Source organism: Rhinoderma darwinii, chromosome 8, assembly GCF_050947455.1.
Source record: "Rhinoderma darwinii isolate aRhiDar2 chromosome 8, aRhiDar2.hap1, whole genome shotgun sequence".
NCBI lineage: Eukaryota > Metazoa > Chordata > Amphibia > Anura > Rhinodermatidae > Rhinoderma > Rhinoderma darwinii.
In genome coordinates this window covers 116,600,003-116,623,248 of record NC_134694.1, presented here as the reverse complement: position 1 = coordinate 116,623,248, position 23,246 = coordinate 116,600,003, and the positions used below count along the sequence as shown (strand labels likewise).

Sequence of the window (23,246 nt, the reverse complement as noted above, 5' to 3'; positions counted from 1 at the left end):
ACAGAAAAGCACCATGTGCTTTTCTGTATACAAACATACAGTGTCATAATGATGGCGGCTGCGCGAAAATCACGCAGCCGCGCATCATATGGTGATGACACACGGAGCTGTTAAGTGCCTTTTGCGCGCACAAAACGCACACGCTCGTGTAAATCCGGTCTTAGGCCTTATTCAGACGAGCATATTATATGCTCATGTTCTGTCCGTTAAAGAAAAACAGACAACACACGGGCCTATGCAAGTCAATGGGGCTAATCACACGTTCGTGGTTTTTCACACAGCGTGTGCCGTTGCGTGAAACTTACTGCATGTCCTATTTTGGTCCATTATTGCGGACCACGTCGCCCATTGTAGTCAGTGGGTGCATGAAGCACCCCACGGAGGACATCTGTGTGACGTCCGTGTTTTCCATGCACCAGTTGCAAAAGAAATAATGAGAAAAGAAAAACCAGAAACACCGATGCCACACGGAAAGCACAAGCAACTGAAATGCATGAAACACGCTGGTCTGAATAAGGCCTTACAGGGACCGAGGCAGATTTAGCAGATCATCAATTTCATAAACTGGCTCTTCGTAAAGGTAGCATCCTTTGACAGTGCCACGGGTCGAGCAAGGGCTTTCTGTGTCCAGCCCTGGTGAATGGCGTTAGGCCTTGTTCACACATTGCACATTTTACATGTATCGTTTAAGCCAAAACCAGGAACGAAACCTAAACAGACGAGATATATGAAGGAAGGACGACCTGCTCTCCTTGAACCAATTCTGGTTTGGGCTTAAAAATTGCATTCAGATTCTGAAGCAAATCTGCCCTGTGTGAACAAGGCCTTAGAGGTTTTTGTTTTTTTAGGAGATATTATGAGGACAATAATGCAAGTATTTATATAAGCGCGGGCAGCCATACGTTGCATGTTTTTTTCCCGTGTCCTACAGTTTCCAGTTCGGGCGTGTGGTATAGTTTTCGCACAAATGGGGCAAACTTTTAAAGCTTGTGCAACAATTTCGCAGTCTACGCCAAGTCAGACCTGCCGTACATTGCATTTTATTTGGCGACATTTTAGGTGTCGGTTACCTTGATCCAACGTATACAACTTGCACCAACTTCTCCTATTCACCAACATTGAATTTTGTCATTTTTCTCCGCCAGAAATTACACTTTTTATTATGTCATAATGTATTTATCTGATCATTCATACTTCCAAGCAGACGTATGAAATAATTCCTTTCACGCTATAGGGCTGCTGTGATCGACCGCGGCGCCGCTTCTTCTATTGATTCTGCAAATCATTAGTTCCGATTTGTAAGAAATCGGACAGAAAAAAAAACGTAGGCTTATGGAGGTACAGTAAAGGCCCCATGCGTTAGAATACGAGCCCTATTATTGCTCCGGAAAAAAAAAAAAAAAAAAAAAAAAAAAAAAAAGGAAAGCCGGTGACAAATGCAAATATAAAATCTGTTAGGTTTGATAAAAGAGAAATGTGCAAAAGGCAGGAACTATGCACAGAAAAATCTCAAGTCAGCTCTATCCTTCCTGCAAAAAATAAATAAATGCAAAAACCCCTCTAAGAGTACGATAGATGAAATGGTTAGAATTGCCGAAGCCGCACGCGTGAAAAATGCTGATCTGTGGCCAAGGGCAACGATACGCAGGTCATTAAATGGTTAACATAAAACCTAGTCAATAAGACTCAGCCTGCCTCCTGGTGGTTATACCAAGAACAACAAGCGTTTTATATATTAAAAGGGTTTTCCACGATCGGACGGATAGGTCATCAGTATATGATCGGTGAGGGCCCGGAGCCCACCCCGATCAGCTGCTCCGGGCACTGGTCGATATTGCCGGCAGCAGATGGCTCTGGTCACGGAATAGCAGCCAAGCTGCAGCTTCTGGCTCCAACGACTGCATACCGTTCAAAGCATCCGGAGGCGGCTGATCGTGCGGGGGTCTGTGTATCTGACCCGCACCGATGACCAATCCGGTGGATAGGTCATTCGTTGTCCGATCGTGGAAAACCCCTTTAACATTTAGGGTCCATGCAGAGAGAACCTATAAAGTGGCACATGGAGTCCCTACAAATCCATATTATGTACCAGTAGGCACTGCTATATGGAGCCTCTTTACACTACCGTATCCTTCCCCTAGGAGCAATGCTTTTTGGTGGTAACATTTCCGCAGAGGTGTAACTTAAAGTTCTTGGACCCCAACGCAAAATCTGTAACAAAGCCCCTACCAGGTGTCATTTATAATACTGGTGTGGCAGAGAAACCTTTAGGTGCCCTCAGGCACCAGGTGTGACTGCTCTGCACCCCCTATAGATATGCACCCACATTTCTGTAATACGACATGGATTATCACAGGCCACTTTTACACGGGCAGCGTTGGACATCAGTATTTGAAAGCCACAACTAGGAATGTGTCCATTACATGGCAGAGGTACAAATCTTTCCATTATACTTTTTCTCTTTGTAGGTTCCACTCCTGGTTTTGGCTTCTAAACACAGATACAAGATACTGACCTTAATACAGCCGTGTGACCGTAAACCGAGTCCGTCTCTTGGATTCTCGTGGCATTCGTAAGAAAAAAACTTCTATGTGCTATGATATAAAGTCACATGGAGGAACGGTCTGGGGGCCATATTCTAAATCAGTGTAACCCAGATATGCAATATGACCATGTGCATGAAACCTTAGCCAAATGAACAATACTGGAGACGGTGGCCACAGTAGTCCACAAAGCATTTAAAAGAGGATCTGTCACTAGGTTAGTAATGCCCGATCCCCTGGCTAATCTGATAGGCGCTGCCACACGGATAAGGATAGTGATAATTGCGTCCCAAAAAGTTTGTTTTAGAAGTTGAGCTTTTTTTCTAAATATGTAAATGAGCCTATACTAGACAAGGGGGCGTCAACAGCAGCGATTCTCCGGAGGTGGAGCCTCCTCACAGCCTCTGACACTGTCCTATCAGCATGAAGCTGCTTCACACAGTGTGAGAGACTGAGGCTGGAGGGAAGGGGGATAACTTCAAATAGCCATATCTCCGGCTGCGGACCACCTAGAACGGTGCATGGAGCCTCAGACACCCCTAGTCACGTGTATGTTGTGAGTGTGGTGTGCTCAAACAGACCTTAATGTGCTGAAGATAGATATTGATGCTAGAAGTAAATCAAAACACAAAACTAAACTCCTAATAGCATTTATCCTCCCCATCTCAGGCATACATGCAAAACAGGGCACATTTCATATGAAGATAGTTAAGGGCCTTTTACACCGGCCGACAATTGGCCGGTGCAGTGAGCGCCGATCAACGAGACGTCGTTTGCTCCTGTCACACGGAGCTATGGATAGGGACGAGCGGTCATTACTCCGATCGCTCGTCTTCATACTTGATCATGTCAGCAGCGCGGCTCCCTGTTTACACAAAGATATTTTCTTTTTTTTTTTTTTTTAACGATTTGACCAGCAGATGATCGAGTGTTTGCTCGTTCATCTGCCGATCTCTGCCCTGTGTAAACAGGGGAACTATCGGCAACGGGCGTTCTATGAACGCTCGTCCATCTGCACGGTAATCGCCCGGTGGAAAGCCCCCTTTAGTCTGCCAGTATGTTCCTGGAACGTGGGGGGATATCAGCACTCTTAGGGATCGTTCACATCAGTGTTCAGTTTTCTTCTCCATTATGGGAGCAGAATAATAAGAAAAGACGGGAGCGCAGGATCCGTCACATGACGGAACACAACAGTGCGCAAGGGATGCCATGGACTTTACTGGGTTCCTTCAGGTTTTTTTCACCGGATCTACGACGGATTATATTATCAATAATATCGCTGGTACGGTTTGGAGCACTGAATCCAGCGGCTTTAGATTAAGGTGGTGCGGCTACGGTGAGGCCAAAGTGCGAAAAATATCCTCTGACTATAAGGCTCACGCTAAGAAAACGTGGACGACTATGAAGACAGGTTGGCACATTGAGGGCTGTGCTGTGTGTTGATATTTTCTTCCCTTTCATGCCAGTTGTGAAATTAATTAACCATTTACAACCGCCAAGTGTCGTATGAGGGTTTATGAACACGTTGCGGTTATTCAGTTTTTGGTTTTTTTACAGCGATTTTTGCACAGTCCCGGCAAAAACCACAACGTGTGAATAATCCAATTCTTATCCCTGGTGCACTTTTACTGCAGTGCAGATCACTTTTTGGTAACAGAGCTGGCGGCTAAACAGCGGTGTATATTTCATGACAGCCATCGTTTACCTCCCAGCTCACTCCACGTAGGATCAGGACGTTCTATATTCCTTAATTTCGTCTTCACGGCTCCGTACTTATTTTTGGGACAAAAAAAAAAAACAAAAAACGCAAACATCTCCTTGATTGGCATACTTTCTATCAAACCATTAGGAAGGCCGGTGCATGGGAGCAGGAGGCCGGAGGATGACCCCATAATGTATCGTAGGCCATTCCGCAGGAAATGTTCTACCCCAGAGAGTGATCTGCGTGGTCCGGAGCTTCAGCCCTACCTACAACGCTGGGTGTTTGCCAGGTCTACCCCACTTTTGTTTGGTGACAGATTTGTAAGTTGAAGTGGTCATATCTCACCATAGCAAATAAGAAAAAAAAATTCTCAACTCAGATGCCCAATAATCTACCTCGCCTCTCCTTCCACTCTGCCAATCCCTTCACTGGCGTCCCATTGTCCAGCGAATTCAGTTCAAAATATTAAACAATGACATACAAGACTGTCCACAACTGGTCTCCTCCATAAATCTCTGTCCTAATCTCCCACCAGACCTCCTCCTCTGCTCTTAAAAATTTCTCCCGTCCGTCCCCCATACTTTGGACCACCACACATCAGCTCTCTCCCACCATCAAAAGCAACCTGGACTCTCTTCAGAAAATCTTACTCCCTACAATAACCAGAATGCCGCTAGACGACCATATGAGCAGCTTGTACCCCGCATTGTAAGCCCTCGCAGTCCTCTCTCTTTCTGTACCAGTCTGTCCCGCAAAGCTCAAGTCTTATTTGGTACTTTGTTTTTATTTTCTCATGTAATGTACTTAAAGGGTTTGTCCAGTCCCAAAATATATCAGATTGGTCGGTTCCAACTCCAGGGCACCCAAAACAGCTAAATCGGCAGGGGTCCTGAGGATAGGCCATACATTTTTTTGGGGACTGGACAACCCTTTTAAACCCATTTCTCTTATGTTCAGGGCCCTGGAACGAATTGTGCTTTCAAATAAATATTTTTTAGGCGAGGGCTACATGAAGACTTTTGTGGCGTAACAGATTGATTTTTCGAGTGACAGCTGCCGTCCACAAGATGCAATTCCTTGTATTTCTGTGGACGGCAGCTGTTCTATAGCAAAAAAAAAAAAAAAGTTACGCTACAAAAAAAGTCTCCAGTCGCTCAGGCCTTAATCTACACATCGGGTACGTTTCATGTCAATATCTCCCGGTCTCTCCTAGTTTTATACCACATTGATATATAGTTTTTTTTTTTTTTTTAAATTCAAATATCAAAACAATAAGGCCTTTTTTAGAAGAAAAGACAACTTTATTGTATGTGAAGGAACAAACATCTCTGAGGTTATCCTGTCATACAATATGTATATCTGACATGACAGCAGCATATAATACTGATAATCACTGACGTGCCAGTCAAGGAGGGATAACCGCACGTCCGGTAAACACTTTGTATTCCCTTTTAGGTTTATAACAGTTATAAAAAGTACAAGATACAGAATATCAGTGAATTACAAAAGAAAGAAAAGTTAATGAAAAAGGAGGAGAAAATCCTAAAGCTGCAGTTGGTTTTCATAGTAGCCGGAAACGGATAAAACATAATAACTTATAGAATAAAAGCGTTACCAGTTTCGTTCAGAAGCCGGAGCATCTCAGGCTTATTAGTTGCAAAAAAAAAAAAAAAAAGATACTTTTCTCCTAAAAACTCTATAGGTTAGTGTTAAAGAGAAGGAGGAATGTGATCAACTATACAAGTAGAGCGGACATAATGCGGGAGGATAAAAGGTCACAAATTCATTTTCCTGTCAACCAGTCTTTGCTTCCCCCATTTCCCCTTAGATTTATTTTAAAAAAAACAAAAAAAAAAAAACTGAATTCGCCCCAGTATCGGTTAACAAAGAGGGCGACCCTCAAAGGAGTCGGACTAGTAGATTTTTTTTCTTTTACGGGGAAAATTATCTTAAATTTTTTTTCCCCAGTACTAAGAAATTGATGGCCTATCTCCAGGATAGGTGATCGGTCAGGGTCCGACTTCTGGCACCCCGGCTGATCAGCTATTTTGCAGGGATCGAATGAGCGCTGCTTCCCCTTCATCTCCTTTACTGCTCACACGGCTAGTGGTGGTTCACAGTATTACAGCCTTCTCCTATTCACTACGATGGGAGAATGCTATAATACTGTGAACAGGGTAAAGCGACCCCTTCAAAACCGCGGATCGGCAGGGGTGCTGGGAGTCGGACCCCGACCGATGAGATATTGATGGCCTGATTTCCTAGAACTGGAAAACCCCTTTAAAAGCAAAAGAAAACTGAAACAGTCTTCATGAATGTGAGAGATCCATTACCAATAGTGGGTAACTGCATGATATAAGGACAACATATAGGGCTCATTCACACACACACTATTTTTTTCAGTGTTTTTAAAGGCTTGTAAAAAAAAAAAAAAAAAAAAAAAAAGAATAATTTTATTTTGAAACATTTCAAACGTGCACCCCTTTTCTGGCATTTTTCGAGTCTTCGAGAAGTCTACGGGGAAAAACGTAAGCCATACCCAGAACATGGCGTTTTTTTGGGGGAAAAAAAAGCACCACTGAACCCAAAAACGCTACCAAAATCCCACAGCCGACACTGTGTGCGCAGCTTTCTCAGTATTTCACTATGGACTTTAAAGTAACATCCGGCCACAGCATGAACCGAAAAAACACGAATGTAAAAAATGCCAACAAAAACGCACCAAAACATGGAGTGTGAATGAAGCCCAACTGAGGTTTCTGCGCCAATTCAGGCTAAGCTTACATATAAATCTGGAGTTGATGGATTACATTCCAGCAATAAATTATTCCCTGGACTAGAAAAGTCATTAATGTCAGTGAATTTAGTGTCTTGTGAACAGAAATGTACCGAAGGACAATCGTCATTTTCGATCACTTGAATCGTGGTAATTTGTAGCCCCCACCTCCCTACTCTCCACCCAAAGCCCCCACCCCAATACTCTGTCCCATGTCATATAATAGTAACTTCTTTCTGCAAGTCACGGTGGCTTTACTATAATGAGAACGCTAAAGCCGGCCGCATTGGCACAGAAAGCGTGGCGATATGACGGGTAACGTGCGCTTGATCATTTCTTGCTGGTGGTGACGGAGAAGGATTTCTCCCTGTTGAATGTAGTGTCATAGGACATGTGGCACGGAGGATATTAAGGCTACTTTACAGGGGGGCAGAAGAGGGCCACATACCCGTCCTCAAGAAATCCGAGAGAGTGTAGGGGTCCCAAATGTTCTAGAATGAACAACCCACTAGATTTAGATCTGTAGAAACCCTCCGAAGCAAAGCACTACGGGAAACGTCCTAATGCAGGTGAGTCGCAGGGGAGTCGCAGGTGAGTCGCAGGCCGCCTGTCCGGAACGTCAAGCCTCTTCACCTGTAAGCGATATTATTTTAAAATGGTCTTGATGTAAAATGTCTTGAGATCATCACGAAATGAGGTTAAAAAACAAGTTTTCAGTCCGGAGTGCGCGATACGAGCATCTGTGGAGCCGCGCAAAATATAGAGAATTCCCTGAAAAAGAAAAAATGATGCAGAATAAAAAAAAAAAATGGAATCTGACATTAATGCCGTCCCCTCAAGATAAAGGAAAAAAAACAAAAACTCTTTAGGCTCTGTTCACACTAGCATTATGATCAGTATTGATCCCACTCACTAATGACTGGAAAATCCTAGCACATAAGAACAGGAGGGAAGTGTGAACAGGGCCTTCCATAGTTATTGCATCCGCAGGAACACTTAAAGAGGCGGTCACCACATTATAAGTGCCCCGTCTCCTACATAATGTGATCGGCGCTGTAATGTAGAGAACAGTGGTTTTTATTTAGAAAAATGATAAATTTTGACCACGTTAGGAGAAATTTTAGATTTATGCTAATGAGTTTCTTAATGCCCAACTGGGCGTGTTTTAAATTGTGACCAAGTGGGCGTTGTACAGAGGAGTGTCTGACGCTGACCAATCAGCGTAATACACTTATCTCCATTCATTTACTCAGCACAGTGTGATCTTGCAAGATCACGCTTGCGGTCACTTTCAAGACACTTCACTAAAATTAATGTGCGAGTGAGTGGACATCACCTCCAGCCAGGGCGCCATGTCTATTCACAATCCCGACACTTCGGTAAGGTCTGTGTGGGACTTACAGCACCGACATCACGTTGTGATCTCGTGGGATTACGCTTCCTGTGCTCTGTGAGTAAGTCACAGACAAACGTTACCGAAGTGTCGGGATTGTGAATAGACATCACGTCCTGGCTGGAGGTGATGTCTGTTCACTCTCAAGACACTTCAGTAAAGTTAGTGTGTGAGTAAGTGACAGCGTAATCTAGCAAGATCACTATGTGCTGAGTACATGAATGGAGAGAAGTGCATGACGCTGATTGGTCAGCGTCATACACTCCTCTGTACAACGCCCACTTGGTCAAAAAGTAAAAACACGCCCAGTTGTCCATTAAGAAAGTCATTAGCATAAATCTAAAATAGGTCATAACTCCGTCAAAAATCATAGTTTTTCTAAATAAAAATACACTGCTGTAATCTACATTACAGCGCCGATCACATCATGTACAAGACAGGCCACTTATAATGTGGTGACAGAGACGCTTTAACTGCAATAACAGGATTTCTACCTGAAATTAGCAGCTCAAAACATATGACAGAATACTGTAATGCTATTGTAGAGCACCATTAATCCTAATCTGCGACATATAACAGATATTTAAAACGATGGATCAAAGGGGCGTGGGTAAATTGTGACGATTTTACCAAATTATTGAAATCCTGGCGGACATGTACGACAGCCGTGATACGAGTATCTGGTGTGTCGCAAGTGGTTTTATACTTTACCTTTATCCTGAATATCCAGACGCTCGTTGCTTTACACCATCTCGTACTGGTTGTTTGTAATATATCGCGACAGACAGCAAGCGAGGAACATTCCTACAAGCTGCAAAACAAACATCTCAATCAGTTATTTTCTAAAATCACAGACTGAGAAAGTGACGTTTAATGACAGCCATGAGCCATAAATCTATAAGAGGTTTCATCCAAAGAATATAAACATGGTAAATCTCCTTCACAATCAGGGCATGTTCACACAGGGCGGATACGCAGAGTAAAAGCACACAACATATCCGCCCTGGTCGGCGGAGGGGAATTCCGGCTGAAAAACCTAAACCAAATTGTGGTGCAGTATTTTGGCCAGAATGTCCGCAGCCCGGCCTCCTGGGAGGACGCTCATCCCATGTGACATCATAGAGGGAGGATCCCCACTCAGGTCCCCCCCCCTCTATTAGCTGGGTGGACAGTACACGTGGATCTGGTTTTCAAAAACTCATCCGCACAAAGCGGAACGAAACCAGCCCAGAAATAGGAGCCGGCTCCGGATTTTCACTAACTTTCACAGTTTGCAATACATAGAGGCAAATCCACAGCAAAATCTGCAGGTAACACCACTAGACGGCGACGCGGCTTTGCTGAGAAATCCGTGGCAAAAAGTAGTCTACGTATAGACCTATAGAGGTTGTATTTAATGTGTCACGGTCTCATGGCAGAAAATGGACAATGTACGTTCACACGGACCTGGAAACAAGCGATCCCAAAGGAGATTCCGGCTACAATGCCCATCCGAGACTCCATGACGGAGGTCACTTTGGAGATGCAGCCCTGAGGGGAGAAGAGATGGTGTTAGGAACAACTTTTTACAAAAGGGGGAAAAATTATATTTAACATTAAAAAACATTTCCAGCTAAAGTAAAAGTTGAAAAACGCATCTGAAAAATGAGCTGTTTTAATGTGTTTTACGGCACCTCGACCGCTACGTGTGAATATACCCCAACAGTAAGCAGAGTAACGTCTGACAACCCTTCCGAGGAGAGCCGATGGAACCAGCAACCAACCAAGGAAAGATCATGTGAACGAGCGCTGCCGAAAGGGTCACGACGCGACCGCATGAACAGGGTGAGAGGCTTCTACTTTGCCTCGTGCGCCAGCCGCTGCCACTAATGCCCCAAACGCTAACATTATATTTCTCTAAGAGCTTTTATACGGACGTTCCATTACTTTGTGATCAACTTCTAAGCGGCACTCGCTGACTTATTTTTCTTGGCGCATCGGTTAGATGTCTTATATTCAGGATATTCCCGTCACGGACATTTATGACACATCTAATATTTATGGAAACCGTGTAGCACAGCGAGCTAAGCTGTTTATAAATCTCAGGAGCTCTGGAAACCGCTTAGCAAAACGCGCTCAGATGTTTACGGAAAACCCGGCTGCCTTGTCTGACCGTGGCTGAGCCCAGCAACAGAACATAGGGGGGGCATTTATGGAATATTCGGTGGATAGGATATAACAATTTTCAAGATGGGAATAACCCTTTATGTTAAATGGGTCTGTTCTGGTGAAACCGGTTTAAACCTAACTTTAGAGGGAGTGGAATTTTCCTTCCTGTGACGTCGTCTCAATGACAATAACCATGTATTATGTGCGACACTTATGGACTCACGTCTGGGAAGACGACGCTCTTCGCTTTCACCATGTCCTTCATCGCCTCTTCTGTACAGTTTCCTGGCGTCGCGCAGCAGCTTTGGGGAATTCCACTTGTCTTGTAATACGGGCTCTGCCCCCAGTCAGTGTAGGATTTTACCCCGCAGCATTTCAGCTGCACAATACAGAAGACAGAAGTCACGTGGAAGTCTCAGCATACAAAACCAACAACAAAATAAAAATACAGCTAAGGCTTCGTTCACATCTGCGTCAGGACGCCTTTCATGGGACCTTTGTCAGGGGAACCCACGAACGGCACCCTGACTGAAACAATAGGTATCCGTTTAAATCGCCATGGAATTCAATGGCGACGGATCCGGTGCAAGCGGTTTCCATTTGTCTCCAGTGTGTAAGGGTTCCGTTGTATTGACGGAATGAATACCGTAGTCGACTGCGCTGGTCATTCCGTCAAAACCTCGGAAACCCTTACACAACGGTGACAAATGGAAACCATTAGCAACGTTTCCGTCACCATTGAGATCAAGGTTTTGTTTCAGTTCGTGGGTTCCCCTGACAAAAGGTCCGACGGAACCCATGAACGGAGCCCCGACGCAGATGTGAACGACGCCGAATTTCAAACTATCTGGAACGGATACAACATGAACACCCAGCAGCCTAGTCTAGTCCGTGCAATATAAATAACTATTAGGCCATGTTCCCATGGGTCAGCTACACCGTATCCACCCACAAACCCACAGGGAATTCCACCCGAAAAAAGCACCGAACTGTGGTGCAGTTTTCAGCAATTAAAAGTCAATACTTGCCCCCGGATGTTGTCATGGCGATACATCCCTCTATTCTCCATCCGGGCCGGCCTCCTGGGATGATGCAGAAGCCCACATGACTGCTGCAGCCTGTGATTGGCTGCAGCATTTACATGGGATAAAAAGTCATCCTTGGAGGCCGGCCCGGATGGAGAACAGAGGGATGTATCGCCATGACAACAGCAGGGAGCAAGTATTGATGGACTTCACTTCTTTCAAGACCTGGTCTCCGAAGAGGAGATTTCAGCCGAAAAAAAACTGCACCATAGTTCGGTGCATTTTTTCGGGTGACATACCTTGTTGGTTTTTGGGCAGATTTTATGTTTTTTTTTATAATTTGCGATTGTCGCATTTCTGCCGCAAAAGCCACAAAGTCGGCTACTTGTTGCAGGTTTTACCCCCCATTGAAATAGATGGGGAAAAAAACGAAACTGAAAAGCAGCGAATCTGCAGCATAAATTAATATGGAGGATTTTTTTTTCTGCAATAAATTACATACAATTTGAAATATATTTTGTTCTATATTTAAAGAAAAAAAGCCCAGCATGCCTTGCTGTACAACCGGTAACTTCTTACGCTGGAGTATGCGACCAATATATAGGATTTTCTATGGCATCCGTTCAGATTATATTACGTGCACATAGAGAACTGAAATGTTGAGGCAAATTCTAAAATCCATTTTGCAGGTAGCCATTTCCTCCCTGTGCCACAAGGTGGCACTGTTGCTTGAGATTCTGCATGAAATTGGGACTGACACTAGCAATAGAGACAACCGTAGTCCATAGAAACACACTACGGATTTGTTGACATGCAGAAGAATTGTTGGAGAAATTTCTGCGACTCATCCAAATCTCTGAAAAGGGTTTGTAAATTTGCATTTATTTTTTTTAAGCCAAAACCAGAATTGGATCCAAAAGAGAAGCCACTTTAAGTCCGTACTAGAATAGGACGGGTCACTCCATCTACTCACCGTCCTCTGGATAGTGTCCACCGCCTGGCTCCGGGGATCCCCGGTAGAGTTATACTGGTTCAGCGCTTGCATGTAACCCTTTTCAAAGCTGTCCTTAATCTGAGATAAACAGAAACGGGACAATAATAAGTCATAACTCCAGGACTGTGTATCTAATCTCCCTGCAGGACCTCAGTGGTCCCTGTTTCAACTTAAATTAAAGGTGTAATACGGTTTCAGAAAGTAAAGGTATAACTTTATCGTACAAAAAATACCAATTCCCTATTTGTAGCAGCTACTAGTTTTTGTTGGTTTCTTTTGAGATCTCTGCTTGCTGCCCTTGAATAGGAACCTACATTATTTACTTCTAGTCAATAAAAACCGGTCCGGTCAAACGATGGACACAGGTGCATGGAATGTTACAGAATGTGTATCAGAGCTCTAACGAGCCGCGCACCTGTGTCCATCCCATGACAGAACAGGTTTATATCCAAGTAAACAATGAATCCTCCCATTAACAGCAAGCAGAGATCTTGTAAACAGTGAGGAATTGATACAGAAAGCACCTTTTGAAACAGGAGGTTACAGTTTTCTAAAGAATAAACTTATTTGCTGAAAAAATTCCCTTTAATGAGCTCTCCGTGCCGGTATATCTGCGGGCTGCGCTATTCTTCCCATCTAATAGGACGGAATCTGCGATAGAGGCTGCGAACGCAGATGTGAACACAGCCCAGGCTGAACTTTGCCGCAGCATTTAACGAATGGAAAGAAACACGACTGAGCGTCTACGGGGCTTATAAACCATTCAGGGACTTTTCACATCAGCGTTCGGTTTCCGTTCAACCTTTTCGTCAGAGGAACAGATGTCACGGAAACGATCGCTTCCATTACCATTGATTTCAACGGTAAGGCTTCTGTTTCGATTCTGTAAAGTTTTTTTTTTTCACGGAAATAAATAGCGCAGTCGACAGCACTTGTTCCCATTCCGTTTTTTTGGTCACGGAAACACTACCATTGAAATCATTGGTAAGCCAAACAGAAGCGATCGTTTCCGTTCACCGGTTCCTCTGACGGAAAGGTAAAACAGAACTGGTGAACGAAACCCGAATGCTAATAATCAGTTTCTTCTTATTCGTTTCGGCCCTGACAGTAAACCGTGTCCCTATAGAAAACCAGAATACCGGTGTACACAGAAACCCCCAGACATCGCGGCTGTGAAAGCGTCACCGCTGGAAAACCCCTTGAGATAAATCAATCGTTTTCTGCGCAGTAATACACAGTATATACAGCCCAGTGCCGAAACGTCACTCGCGGCCCTACCGGCAGTTTTATAGCTTCTCCCCTATAAATATTCCATCTGACAACGTGACCCTGGTGCTTACCTCATGTCTGAAGACCAAACCCACTATGGCAGCAATCAGCTCGATCAGGAAGATGAGGGACAGGAACATGGCGTACTAAAAAGACAAAACACGCGACCAGAAATAAAAAGGAGCACGCCACTTATCACTGCGAGTGATCGGACGGATGGTGGGCAGCAATAATTAGCACTTGTATTGATCAGGTTTGCGTCTGGTGACAAAATGATTATTTCTGAGGGTTTGTTCCAACGATTGGAAATTTTAACGTTTTTTTCTAGATCTCGGAGCCAAAAACGCCGGCGGGGACACAAAAGGAAGGAGGAGATGTGGCCTTTTCTGGCATAATCTTTTTCTTACCAATTTAAGCATCCAAGTGCTCGCCCGGCAGGTGGCAAAGCAGCCGAATGTGCCCAGCAGGATGATAACCGCGCCAGTGCCAATGAGGACATAGGGTACGTTGGTGGCATTTTCATTGAGTAGTGAGAAGTAAACATCCAAGCCGACCTTTCCCCAGACTCCCACGGTCAGTAGTATGACGCCGGTGATCTGAAGAGAAAAAGAAAGATGGTGACAATCTGACGCAAAACAAAAAGACAACGAGTGTCCACGTCTAGAAAACATCCGTAACCAACAATCTGAGCGCGCGGCACCAGTGATGTGATCATGTAAATGTCGAGTGTTACACGCGAGGGGGTTGTCAGCCAGAGGGGGGGGGGGTGTCAGCTAGAGGGGGGGATTCACACACCGCGCTTTAGTGGCATTTTTTCTGCATTTTTAGTGGCAGAAAACGCTGTGGCCGGATATCAGCTTGAAGTCAATGGAGAAATATGAAACGCTCTTCTACAAACATGGCGGTTTTTTTTAGGTGGCTTTTTTCTTTAGCTTGCAATTTTTGGGTCAGTGACGTTTTCCATGGCCGGCTTTGGTATTTTTTTGCATCATTTAGTTGTGCTTTTCTCCTAGTGACCTCCATAGGTTTCTCCTCTTTGAAAAAAAAACAAGCGTCAATGTGCGTTGCGTTTTTTTTTTAAATGGCGTTTTAGGCGTTACAAAGAGGAATCTTTGCATCACATGATTTTCAATGTGATAAACGCAAGTAGTAAAACACAAATTTTGAAAAAACGCCATTAAAATGGCCATAAAAACCATGAGGTGTTTTAAAGAAAAAAAACAAAAACGTGTGTGAATTCGGCCTTAGACTTGTCCTTTTTCCATGGTTGTATCAGGGGTCTATTCACACGTTGCGGTTGAGGTGTAGTTCGAACTGTATTCCAAAAACGCATGCGTTGTTACCTAAATTTTCAAGGAGATTGAGGTAAAAAACGCATCGAAAAATACACCAAATCGCGGTATAAATCGCATGCGGTTTTCATCGCACCTCAACGTGTGAATTGATCCTAAAAGGCGGAGCCCCATCTGGACATCCCCTCTTCTAAATGCAGCTGCCGCCGGTCAACAGCTACACTTTTCCCTTACAGGGAATTGTATATTTGCACGGCACCCATCGAAATAAGCGGTCATGGCGAGTTTCTTTGAACTACCACAAAATGGCAGCGAAATGCCGGCAAATTGTAAAAAACGCAGCACTTTGACATGTTTTTGTGGCAATCAGTGTAAAAAACAAAAAACACGACTGAACTGCACCGTCTGAATAAGGACTTAACCTTCTCTGAGAACTCCCCTCCCCCCATACAATTGGGTGATGGCAGTAAATCAGTGCTCAGCTCATGAATGGCTGCCAGGTTGTGCGTTCTGTCCACGTGTACTACGCCCCATCATTATCCGAGCACAGATAATCTACGTGGCAGATACTCGTTTACACAAAATGACCACCAACAACTAAACTTCGATTATTCCAATAACTAAACCGGTAAAGCCACAACTTCTCACCCTCAGACGTCATTTGTCGAGAAACACAAAGGTAAAATAAATCCCCACCCCCCCGTGCAGGACCCGCCCACCTCATGTAGGACATAAACCAGTTTGGGCAGTCGGCGCCTCAATGATAAAACGTACACGTGTTTGTCGCGGTTTGTTAACCAACATCGAACCTACTCTGATGCCCAAAATTGTAACGACCCAACAATGAACATTCGCAACGTTACAATTACACGAGGACATTTTGTAACCCCTTTTCGATTGTACTAAAAATATATATAAGAAACGCTATAACGAGCGCGACGCGATGACCATCTACAGAAACCAATACACGCAAGGAACGTTCATTACGGGCATCTACAGGACTATTTCCCACCACCAGTGTTTGATTATCGGGGGTCCGACCACTGAAACCAGAGAACGAAGAAGCTGCGGCGCCTGGAGAAGTGCAGCGGACCCGTCTACTTCCTCCTGTTGGGGTCCGTTCACACGTAGCGTAAATACTGCAGATTTTCTGTACTGGATGTTGTTGCGGAAAATCCGCAGCAAATAGAGCAGCAGCAGAGCGGATGAGATATGAACCAACGTCATCCCCACGCTGCGGAAACACGGAGCGGGAAAACCGCTCAGACATTGACGTGCGGTGCTGTTTACTAGTCTGCAGAACGATGATTGTATTGGAGTCATCGCTTCTTATTTGTTGCAGGATTTCCTCGTTGAATTCAATGGGGAGGTAAATCCTGCAACAAATAGCAGATGTTGCGTTTTTTGCGGCGGAGTCCACCACAAAAAAAAACGAAATCACATTGTTACCCAGAAGTCTGTGTTTCTTCGTCCAGGCCGGCCTCCTGGGATAACTTTTCATTCCATGCGACCGCTGTAGCCAATCACACGATGCAGCGGTCACATGGGATAAAACGTCATCCCAGGAAGCCGGGCTGCAGGACGGCAGAGGGACGTATCACCATGGCTACGCAAGTATGAATATTTTTTTAATTATTTTTTTTCCGGTGCAGTATTCCGCAGAGGCCATTCCAGTTGGGAAAACTGCACCACAATTTGGTGCGGTTTTTCGGCCGGAATTCCGTGGCACAGAGGGTGGATACGCTGTGCGCTTTTATGCAGCGTATCCGCCCTGTGTGAACAAAGCCGTACAGCACCAGACCTGTCCAGCTGCTGCCTTGCGAATTGCAACAGTCCCATTTAAGGGTTATGATATTCTTAAATGGGTTGTCGAGGAAAAAATATTTTCTAATAAGTGCCCCCAGCCTTGGTTTGCCTTCCCTAAAACCCCCTACTAACCATCTAACCAGTTTCTTTGATCTCAATCGTCACTGCTGCTCTGTTTATTTACATCTCTTGCTTATGGTCCTGGCTGTTTCCTGTCTTGTAACCCACCATACCCATGATCCCTTGCTGCATCTGAGGAGACAGTTTATACCACCCCTTCCTCCATAGCATCTCAGCTATTTGCATACTGCCACGCCCCTCTATGTTCACAGGTCACTCCCTGCTCTAATTACACGGTCACACACACCCAGTAATAATCACACAGCGGGATGGCGGTTATATACAGGGACGATTACCCCATCATTCCTGTATAGAACACCTGTAATAACTGTATATACTATCGGGAGGGGGAATGCCGGGGCGGGCGATGAGAGGGCAGGCAGTGTGGGAACTCCGAGAGAGGAGGAGGGGGGCGTGTACTAGTAGAGACGACATTCCCTGTCTTTGCTCAGCCAGCACTTCCGGGAGAGCAGAGACGACCGTCATCATAGTTTACAAGCAGGGGCCGGGCGGAGGTTTCATGAGCCCTTAGAGCTCTGTCTCCGGTCCCTCTGCTGATAAACCTAGTTGATGACGTGCCGCGTTTCTGCTCTACTGGAAGCGTTGGATGAGCAAAGACACGGAACGTCAGAGGAAGTCGAGAGTTTACTCTGGGTCACGTGACCGCACATTAGACGGAACGCCACAAGATATAAACAGACATTATATTAGGAAGTTCATTGTACCGGTCACATTAAGTTAAAATAGAAATAAAATGTATTCCTGGACAACCCCTTTATGTTACACATATCAGGATAAGGGACTGCTTGTCCCTGCTCCTAGAGGGACAAGTTCATTAACCCAGTAGCGCTGGAAACGAGACTACACAACACGCGACGTACAGGAAGAATATAGAGATGAATATCACACGTAACTTACCCGACTGCTCAGATCGAAATCATTGTCAAGCACAAAGAAAGAAAAAGAAGAGGCGTTAATTGGTTTATATTGAAATGAGGGGGGAAAAAAAATAAATCATACAAAAGTCGTCGTGCGTCTCAATCCCCGTACAGAAAGACACGTGTAATGGTGTATGTGCAAAGTAGAGCCTTACTAGAATACCCTGCACTCCTAAATGTTGGTGCCATAATACTTCTGAGAGGGGCGGGGCTGTGACAACCACTGGGGAACCACATGCAAGGGGCCCAAAATCTTGGCATCTGAGTGAATGTATGGATTACAAGGGCCACCGAACATAAAAAGTGGCAGCAGAGGTCAACCGGGTCTTAAACAGCCAATTACCCCGGAGTTTATGGATTTGTTTGGAGGGAATGTTGAACTGAACGATGGTTTCAAATAAGGATTCAGGGCTCAGGACTAAAGCGAACCTCAACGTGGCGTGACATAATTATAAGCGGTCCACCACCTACAGACTATCCTCCGTATTCCAATACAACTGCCCAAACATATTTAGACCATAGTAAAACCAGAATAGAATTGACCTCCTTCAGGACCGCCAATACCCCTTTATTCCGTTGGTCATTAAGGGGTTACTTTTATCTCCTCTGTAAAATGGATCTATAATGCTAGGATAAGGGACCACTCACATGTTATGGTTGAGATACGCATAGAAAAACTGCAACAGAAAACCCCATGCGCTTTTATTGCGATTCGGAGCATTTCTCAATTCGGCTGCTTTTTACGCACCCGCATTAAAAAAAAAAAAAAAAACTGCACCAAATTGCAGAAAAAAAAAAACACATGCAGTTTTTCTCAACTGCAATGTGTGAATGGACTCATAACAGACGACCACCCACTACCTCCGGCTCTCCGGCATGGATTATGTAAAATTCAAAAACAGCATAAAATAAAACATTTTTCTACATTTTGCCTGCAGCAGCAGCAACGTTTTTATTAGATCTCAAAAGAATTCAGTGTAACCTGGAATAACCGGCTATTTACTGATCCGGAGGCGCCCAAAGCGTTTACGAGGAAGTCGGAGCCAACACAGAAGCCTTCGCATCGTCCCCGCACACCGGACACACCCGCCGTATGGTCAAGAAAGCCGTCTAATGTACCAACTAGAGGAGGATTTATAGGGCTGCGGGGGAGGGGGGGGGGGGGTCTATGCCAATCCTGTGGTATTCACCGCATCTTCTCCTAATTAACCTCGGCTCAGGGCTGCAGTCACACACGGCAGATTTTGTTGCAGAAATTTCTGCGACAAACTCCATTGAATAAATTCGAATGGAAGAAATGCCGGCACCTCCTGCAGAAACACCACGCAGATGAACGGGACAGGTTTTAATTCGCAGAGATTTCTGCAACAAAACCGGGCGCAAAATGATTGGAGCGAAAACGAATTGGATAGAAGATTAGAAAGTCCGTCAGTACCACGTTGCTGACGGTTATTGCACATTTCCACGGAATCTTCGCCCGCTCTGCAGAGACGATCTGGGGGAACATCTGGGGGGTGACGGATATTCTTTTTCTCCTGACATTTTTTACTATTTAATAATCCATCGGCTGACGGATCAAAGGAATTCTCTATAGACGTCTAGTCAGCAAGTCCGGGTATTCGCTCGGCAGGAGACACCGGCGTGTGAAGGTCTGGCGGGGATGCGAGATCGCTCCGGTATGCGAGGTCGCTCCGGTATGCGAGGTCGCTCCGGTATGCGAAATTTTGCTGCTCCTTCTAACATCGACCTCATTATTAAAGAGTTCTGTTTACACCTTCCCCTAAAATGAGCCCAGATTCCAGAGAAACGTAAAGACCCCCATACTGATGACCACATTTACCAAGACTGGAGTCTCTTATGCCAGTCTACGTAAAGGAGATAAAGGGTACATTCACACGGGCATAGCGAGGGCGTATTTTACGGCTCCCACAGACCAGGCGATTTGGAGGCAGATTTTCCAAACGCTTTTAAAGAGTTTCTTCAAAGGAAATGGTCAAAATCTGCCTCAAAATCGCCTTTGAAGAGACATGTATTTTTTTTTTTTATTAGGCATATTTTTACACCGCGTCTTTAAAAAAGCGACGTATATTTACGTCTTGTTTGCAGTGCCCAGATTTTAACCATCGAAAAAACAATAGGACGATGTTTGCAGGCGTTTTCAAGGCATATAAAAGCATAACATTTTACGCTATGAAATACGCCTGAAAAAAAACTCAGGAGCATTTTGAACGGTCTGACAGTCATCGTAGACATAGATTTGCGCCATATTTTGATACATTTTTCTGGTCTCTTTCCAAATTTCACAAAGAAAAGTAACACATTTTTACTGCATGTTACTATTTGCAACTTTTTACCAGAACCTTGTACTGATGACTATGAGAGTCCTTAGGCTGGATTCACACGCAGAATTTACTACTTTTTTTTTTTGGTGGCGCTCTCTGCAGTGTATATATATATATTTATTTTTTTTAAAGGCAGAACAGTCAAGGTATGGCATCTTTTTTTTTTTTTTTTTTATAGGACTTCAAAAGACTTCCTAAAAAAAAAAAAAAAAAAAAGCACAAATAAAACAAAAAGAAAACCTGCCAAAAAGGCCATTAAAAACACTTTTTTTTACACGCATTTTAGAACACCGGACCACGTAAAGTCGATCCTAGGATGGTCTAATCGTTCTACCGTCCCTCACCACACAAATTTTTTTTTTCTGTTGCGTTCAATATTTTATTACAGGTAAAATGTCCTAAAATAATCTGTTCTCTGATAACGGTGCCGAGTCGGGACGTGCGTGACCGTGATGGGAGAGATGAATAAACAGAGGAGAGTACGCAAATTGCGCCAGTCCCCTCTCAGTTTAGAGGCAACATCTGGCGCACGGAAGGAGTCCGTCTAGTTTGCCCATTTTTTTTTTCTATGTTTTTCTGATCTTTTTAGAATTATAAATGAGCCTTTGTGTCCACCTTTATCCTGCGCCTCAATAAGACTGTCTTGTAAGCAAAACGGGCGGCATTTTTGTGATGATAACTCCCTGTCCTGATTCTGTCTGCCAGACCCGATCACGCAAGCGATACTACAGAAGTCGGGGGCCACCAATCTAAAGGCTTCCTTCAGGAATTTGGAGGTCAATTTTGACCTGCCTGCACTTTCGGCCGTGTGCGATAACCGCTTTCTCTGCCTCCCATTGCTTTCAATGGCAGTTCAGAGACGGAACTACGAGAAGAAAGAGCATGTCACTTTTTTTCCTGTGGGTGGAAGAAAAAAACAAAAAAAAACAAAAAACAAAAAAAAAACCCTTGAAATCAATGGGAGGCAGTTTTCACATCAAAAACAGAACAAAAATAAAAAATAAAAAAAAAAGTGTGAACAAGGCCTTACCCATTTTTCTTAACAGACAAGGATGATACAAGGGGGAAAAACAAAAAAACACATAACAGCCATAAATACTAGGCGGCGTCTGGGGTCAATTTTACACCCTAGTTCAACATTCTTATTGTTTTGATATAAGTGAAGTTGGGGGAGGGGGATCAACTGAAACATGTCATAGAGGGCCAACCCCCACATAGGGTCATGTATGAACAGGGTCAAGTCAAATAACTGGAGGACACGTAGATGTATTGACTACAGATCTGTCTGCCTGTGGCTGTCCAGACAAAAAAAAGGGGCGCAAGTTTGATATACAAACCCCCCAAAAACAAATAATTATCCGCCAACAACTAAGAACGATTCACTTTCCAGCCATTACACACAGAATAAGATCACAGTAACAAGAGCCGTCATACCACATATACACAACCACCGGGCCCGGGGCTGGCGTCGCCCGCTGGCGCTCCTGTTACCACAACGTAGCGCACTTACATCTGGCCTAAGGCTCCGACTTATCTTCTGAGATGTAAAATGTGCCACATGGGACAGCAAAGACCGACGTCCTGGTATCCGGGTACAAACCCTGGGGGTCACTGGTAGGACAAGCTTGTCTTGTGATGCCACCAAACGTCATGGCATTTCATAAACTGTTAAAAAGTGGCGTGCCAAATGTGTCGCAACATGAACAGGAAGGGCAACAGGTCGATCGTAACCCCTTTATTATGAGAGGAGATTAAACACCATGACCCTGGGGTCACCAATGAGAAGTCTGGCCCCGCATGATATACAATCCCATTACAGGAACCTCTAGTGATAGGCAATGGAATAAACCAGGAACAAGGAAAAAGGTCAAAGAGTTAAAAAGAACAAAAAAGAAACAAAAGCTGAAAAAAAAAAAAAAGTGTTGAAAAGAAAGCGGCTGGCGGAAGAATGTGGAACTACAAGTCTAAGAATGCCTGGAACAATGAACCCCAGAGTCTTGTGAAACTACAACCCCCACCCCAGAAATCTGCAAGCAATAAGCCCCATACTCTCCAGAGATACAATGTAACAATCAGCCAAACAAAGAAGCCCCATCATCCCGCGGGCACACCGGCCACATAGCAGCCGGGCCCGGGCTCCTTACCCAGAAGATGAAGGTGTAGATGAGAAGGACGCTCTTCAGACAAGTTATAACGGGCTTTGTCTGCAGCCGACGGGACGGAGACGCCATGGCTTCACCCAACTTCTGCCAAGTACGACCTGTCTGCCGGAAACACCCGAGCGACGGCCGGAAACTCCCGAACACTCCCGGCGTCTCACGAGGGCTCTGCAGACTAGAGCCGAAGGGGCGGCCGCTCTGTAATAAAGCAAAGCCGCGTGTGTGACTTGTATTTCCGGGCGATGATGACATCAGCAATCCCAGAGAGGAATCAGGGTGATGTCAGCGAGAGCGGGGTGAAATCATTCATGTGAGCTGAGCGCTCGGCTGTTTCCGGAGATTTCCGGAGAAGTCCGAAAATAAGCGCGTTATATCAGTGGATCAGGAGAGGCCACACGGTGCGTTTATTTGGAGCGTCCTCTATGTAAGTCGCATATAGGAAGGAGGTGATGTGACTGTATATAATATATATATATGTATAATAGTGTTGCACCATTATTGTTTTATACAAGACACCCATTCCCCACAGTGTTCATAATTCCAAGCTGAGGGGCCACGAGACACGGGGGGTCGCTCAGATACCGTAAGACTGTGTTCACACGTAGCCGAAATTTCCATCCACAACGTATTCAGTGCGGATATACTGCGTTATCCGCCCTGAACACCGCAGGGAATGCCGTCCGGAAAATGGCACCACATTGTGATGTGTTTTTGCGGCGGAATTTCCGCTGCAAAGCGG

The 23,246-nt window shown here is 44.7% G+C and overlaps 1 protein-coding gene across 1 annotated transcript; it reads right to left on the bottom strand.

Moving 5' to 3' along the window:
• Nucleotides 1-5,524: 5,524 nt before the first annotated feature.
• Nucleotides 5,525-22,703, bottom strand: TSPAN6 (tetraspanin 6). The gene is made up of 8 exons (XM_075836583.1): nt 22,493-22,703; nt 14,258-14,446; nt 13,922-13,996; nt 12,561-12,659; nt 10,786-10,941; nt 9,861-9,944; nt 9,126-9,225; nt 5,525-7,792 (listed from the first exon to the last, which is right to left on the bottom strand). Exons 1-7 carry the CDS (start codon nt 22,577-22,579, stop codon nt 9,157-9,159), a joined length of 759 nt encoding a protein of 252 aa, XP_075692698.1. The 5' UTR covers nt 22,580-22,703; the 3' UTR covers nt 5,525-7,792; nt 9,126-9,156.
• Between the last annotated feature and the right edge of the window lie 543 nt (nt 22,704-23,246).

What these genes read in the sequence shown, in the direction of transcription:
- TSPAN6 (XM_075836583.1), bottom strand. Translation starts at nt 22,579, where the DNA reads ATGGCGTCTCCGTCCCGTCGGCTGCAGACAAAGCCCGTTATAACTTGT. An exon ending in GCACTTGGATGCTTAAATTG is followed by an intron (nt 13,997 to 14,257) that starts GTAAGAAAAAGA and finishes TTGTCTTTTTAG; the next exon opens with TACGCCATGTTCCTGTCCCT. An exon ending in GTTTGGTCTTCAGACATGAG is followed by an intron (nt 12,660 to 13,921) that starts GTAAGCACCAGG and finishes TGTTTATCTCAG; the next exon opens with ATTAAGGACAGCTTTGAAAA.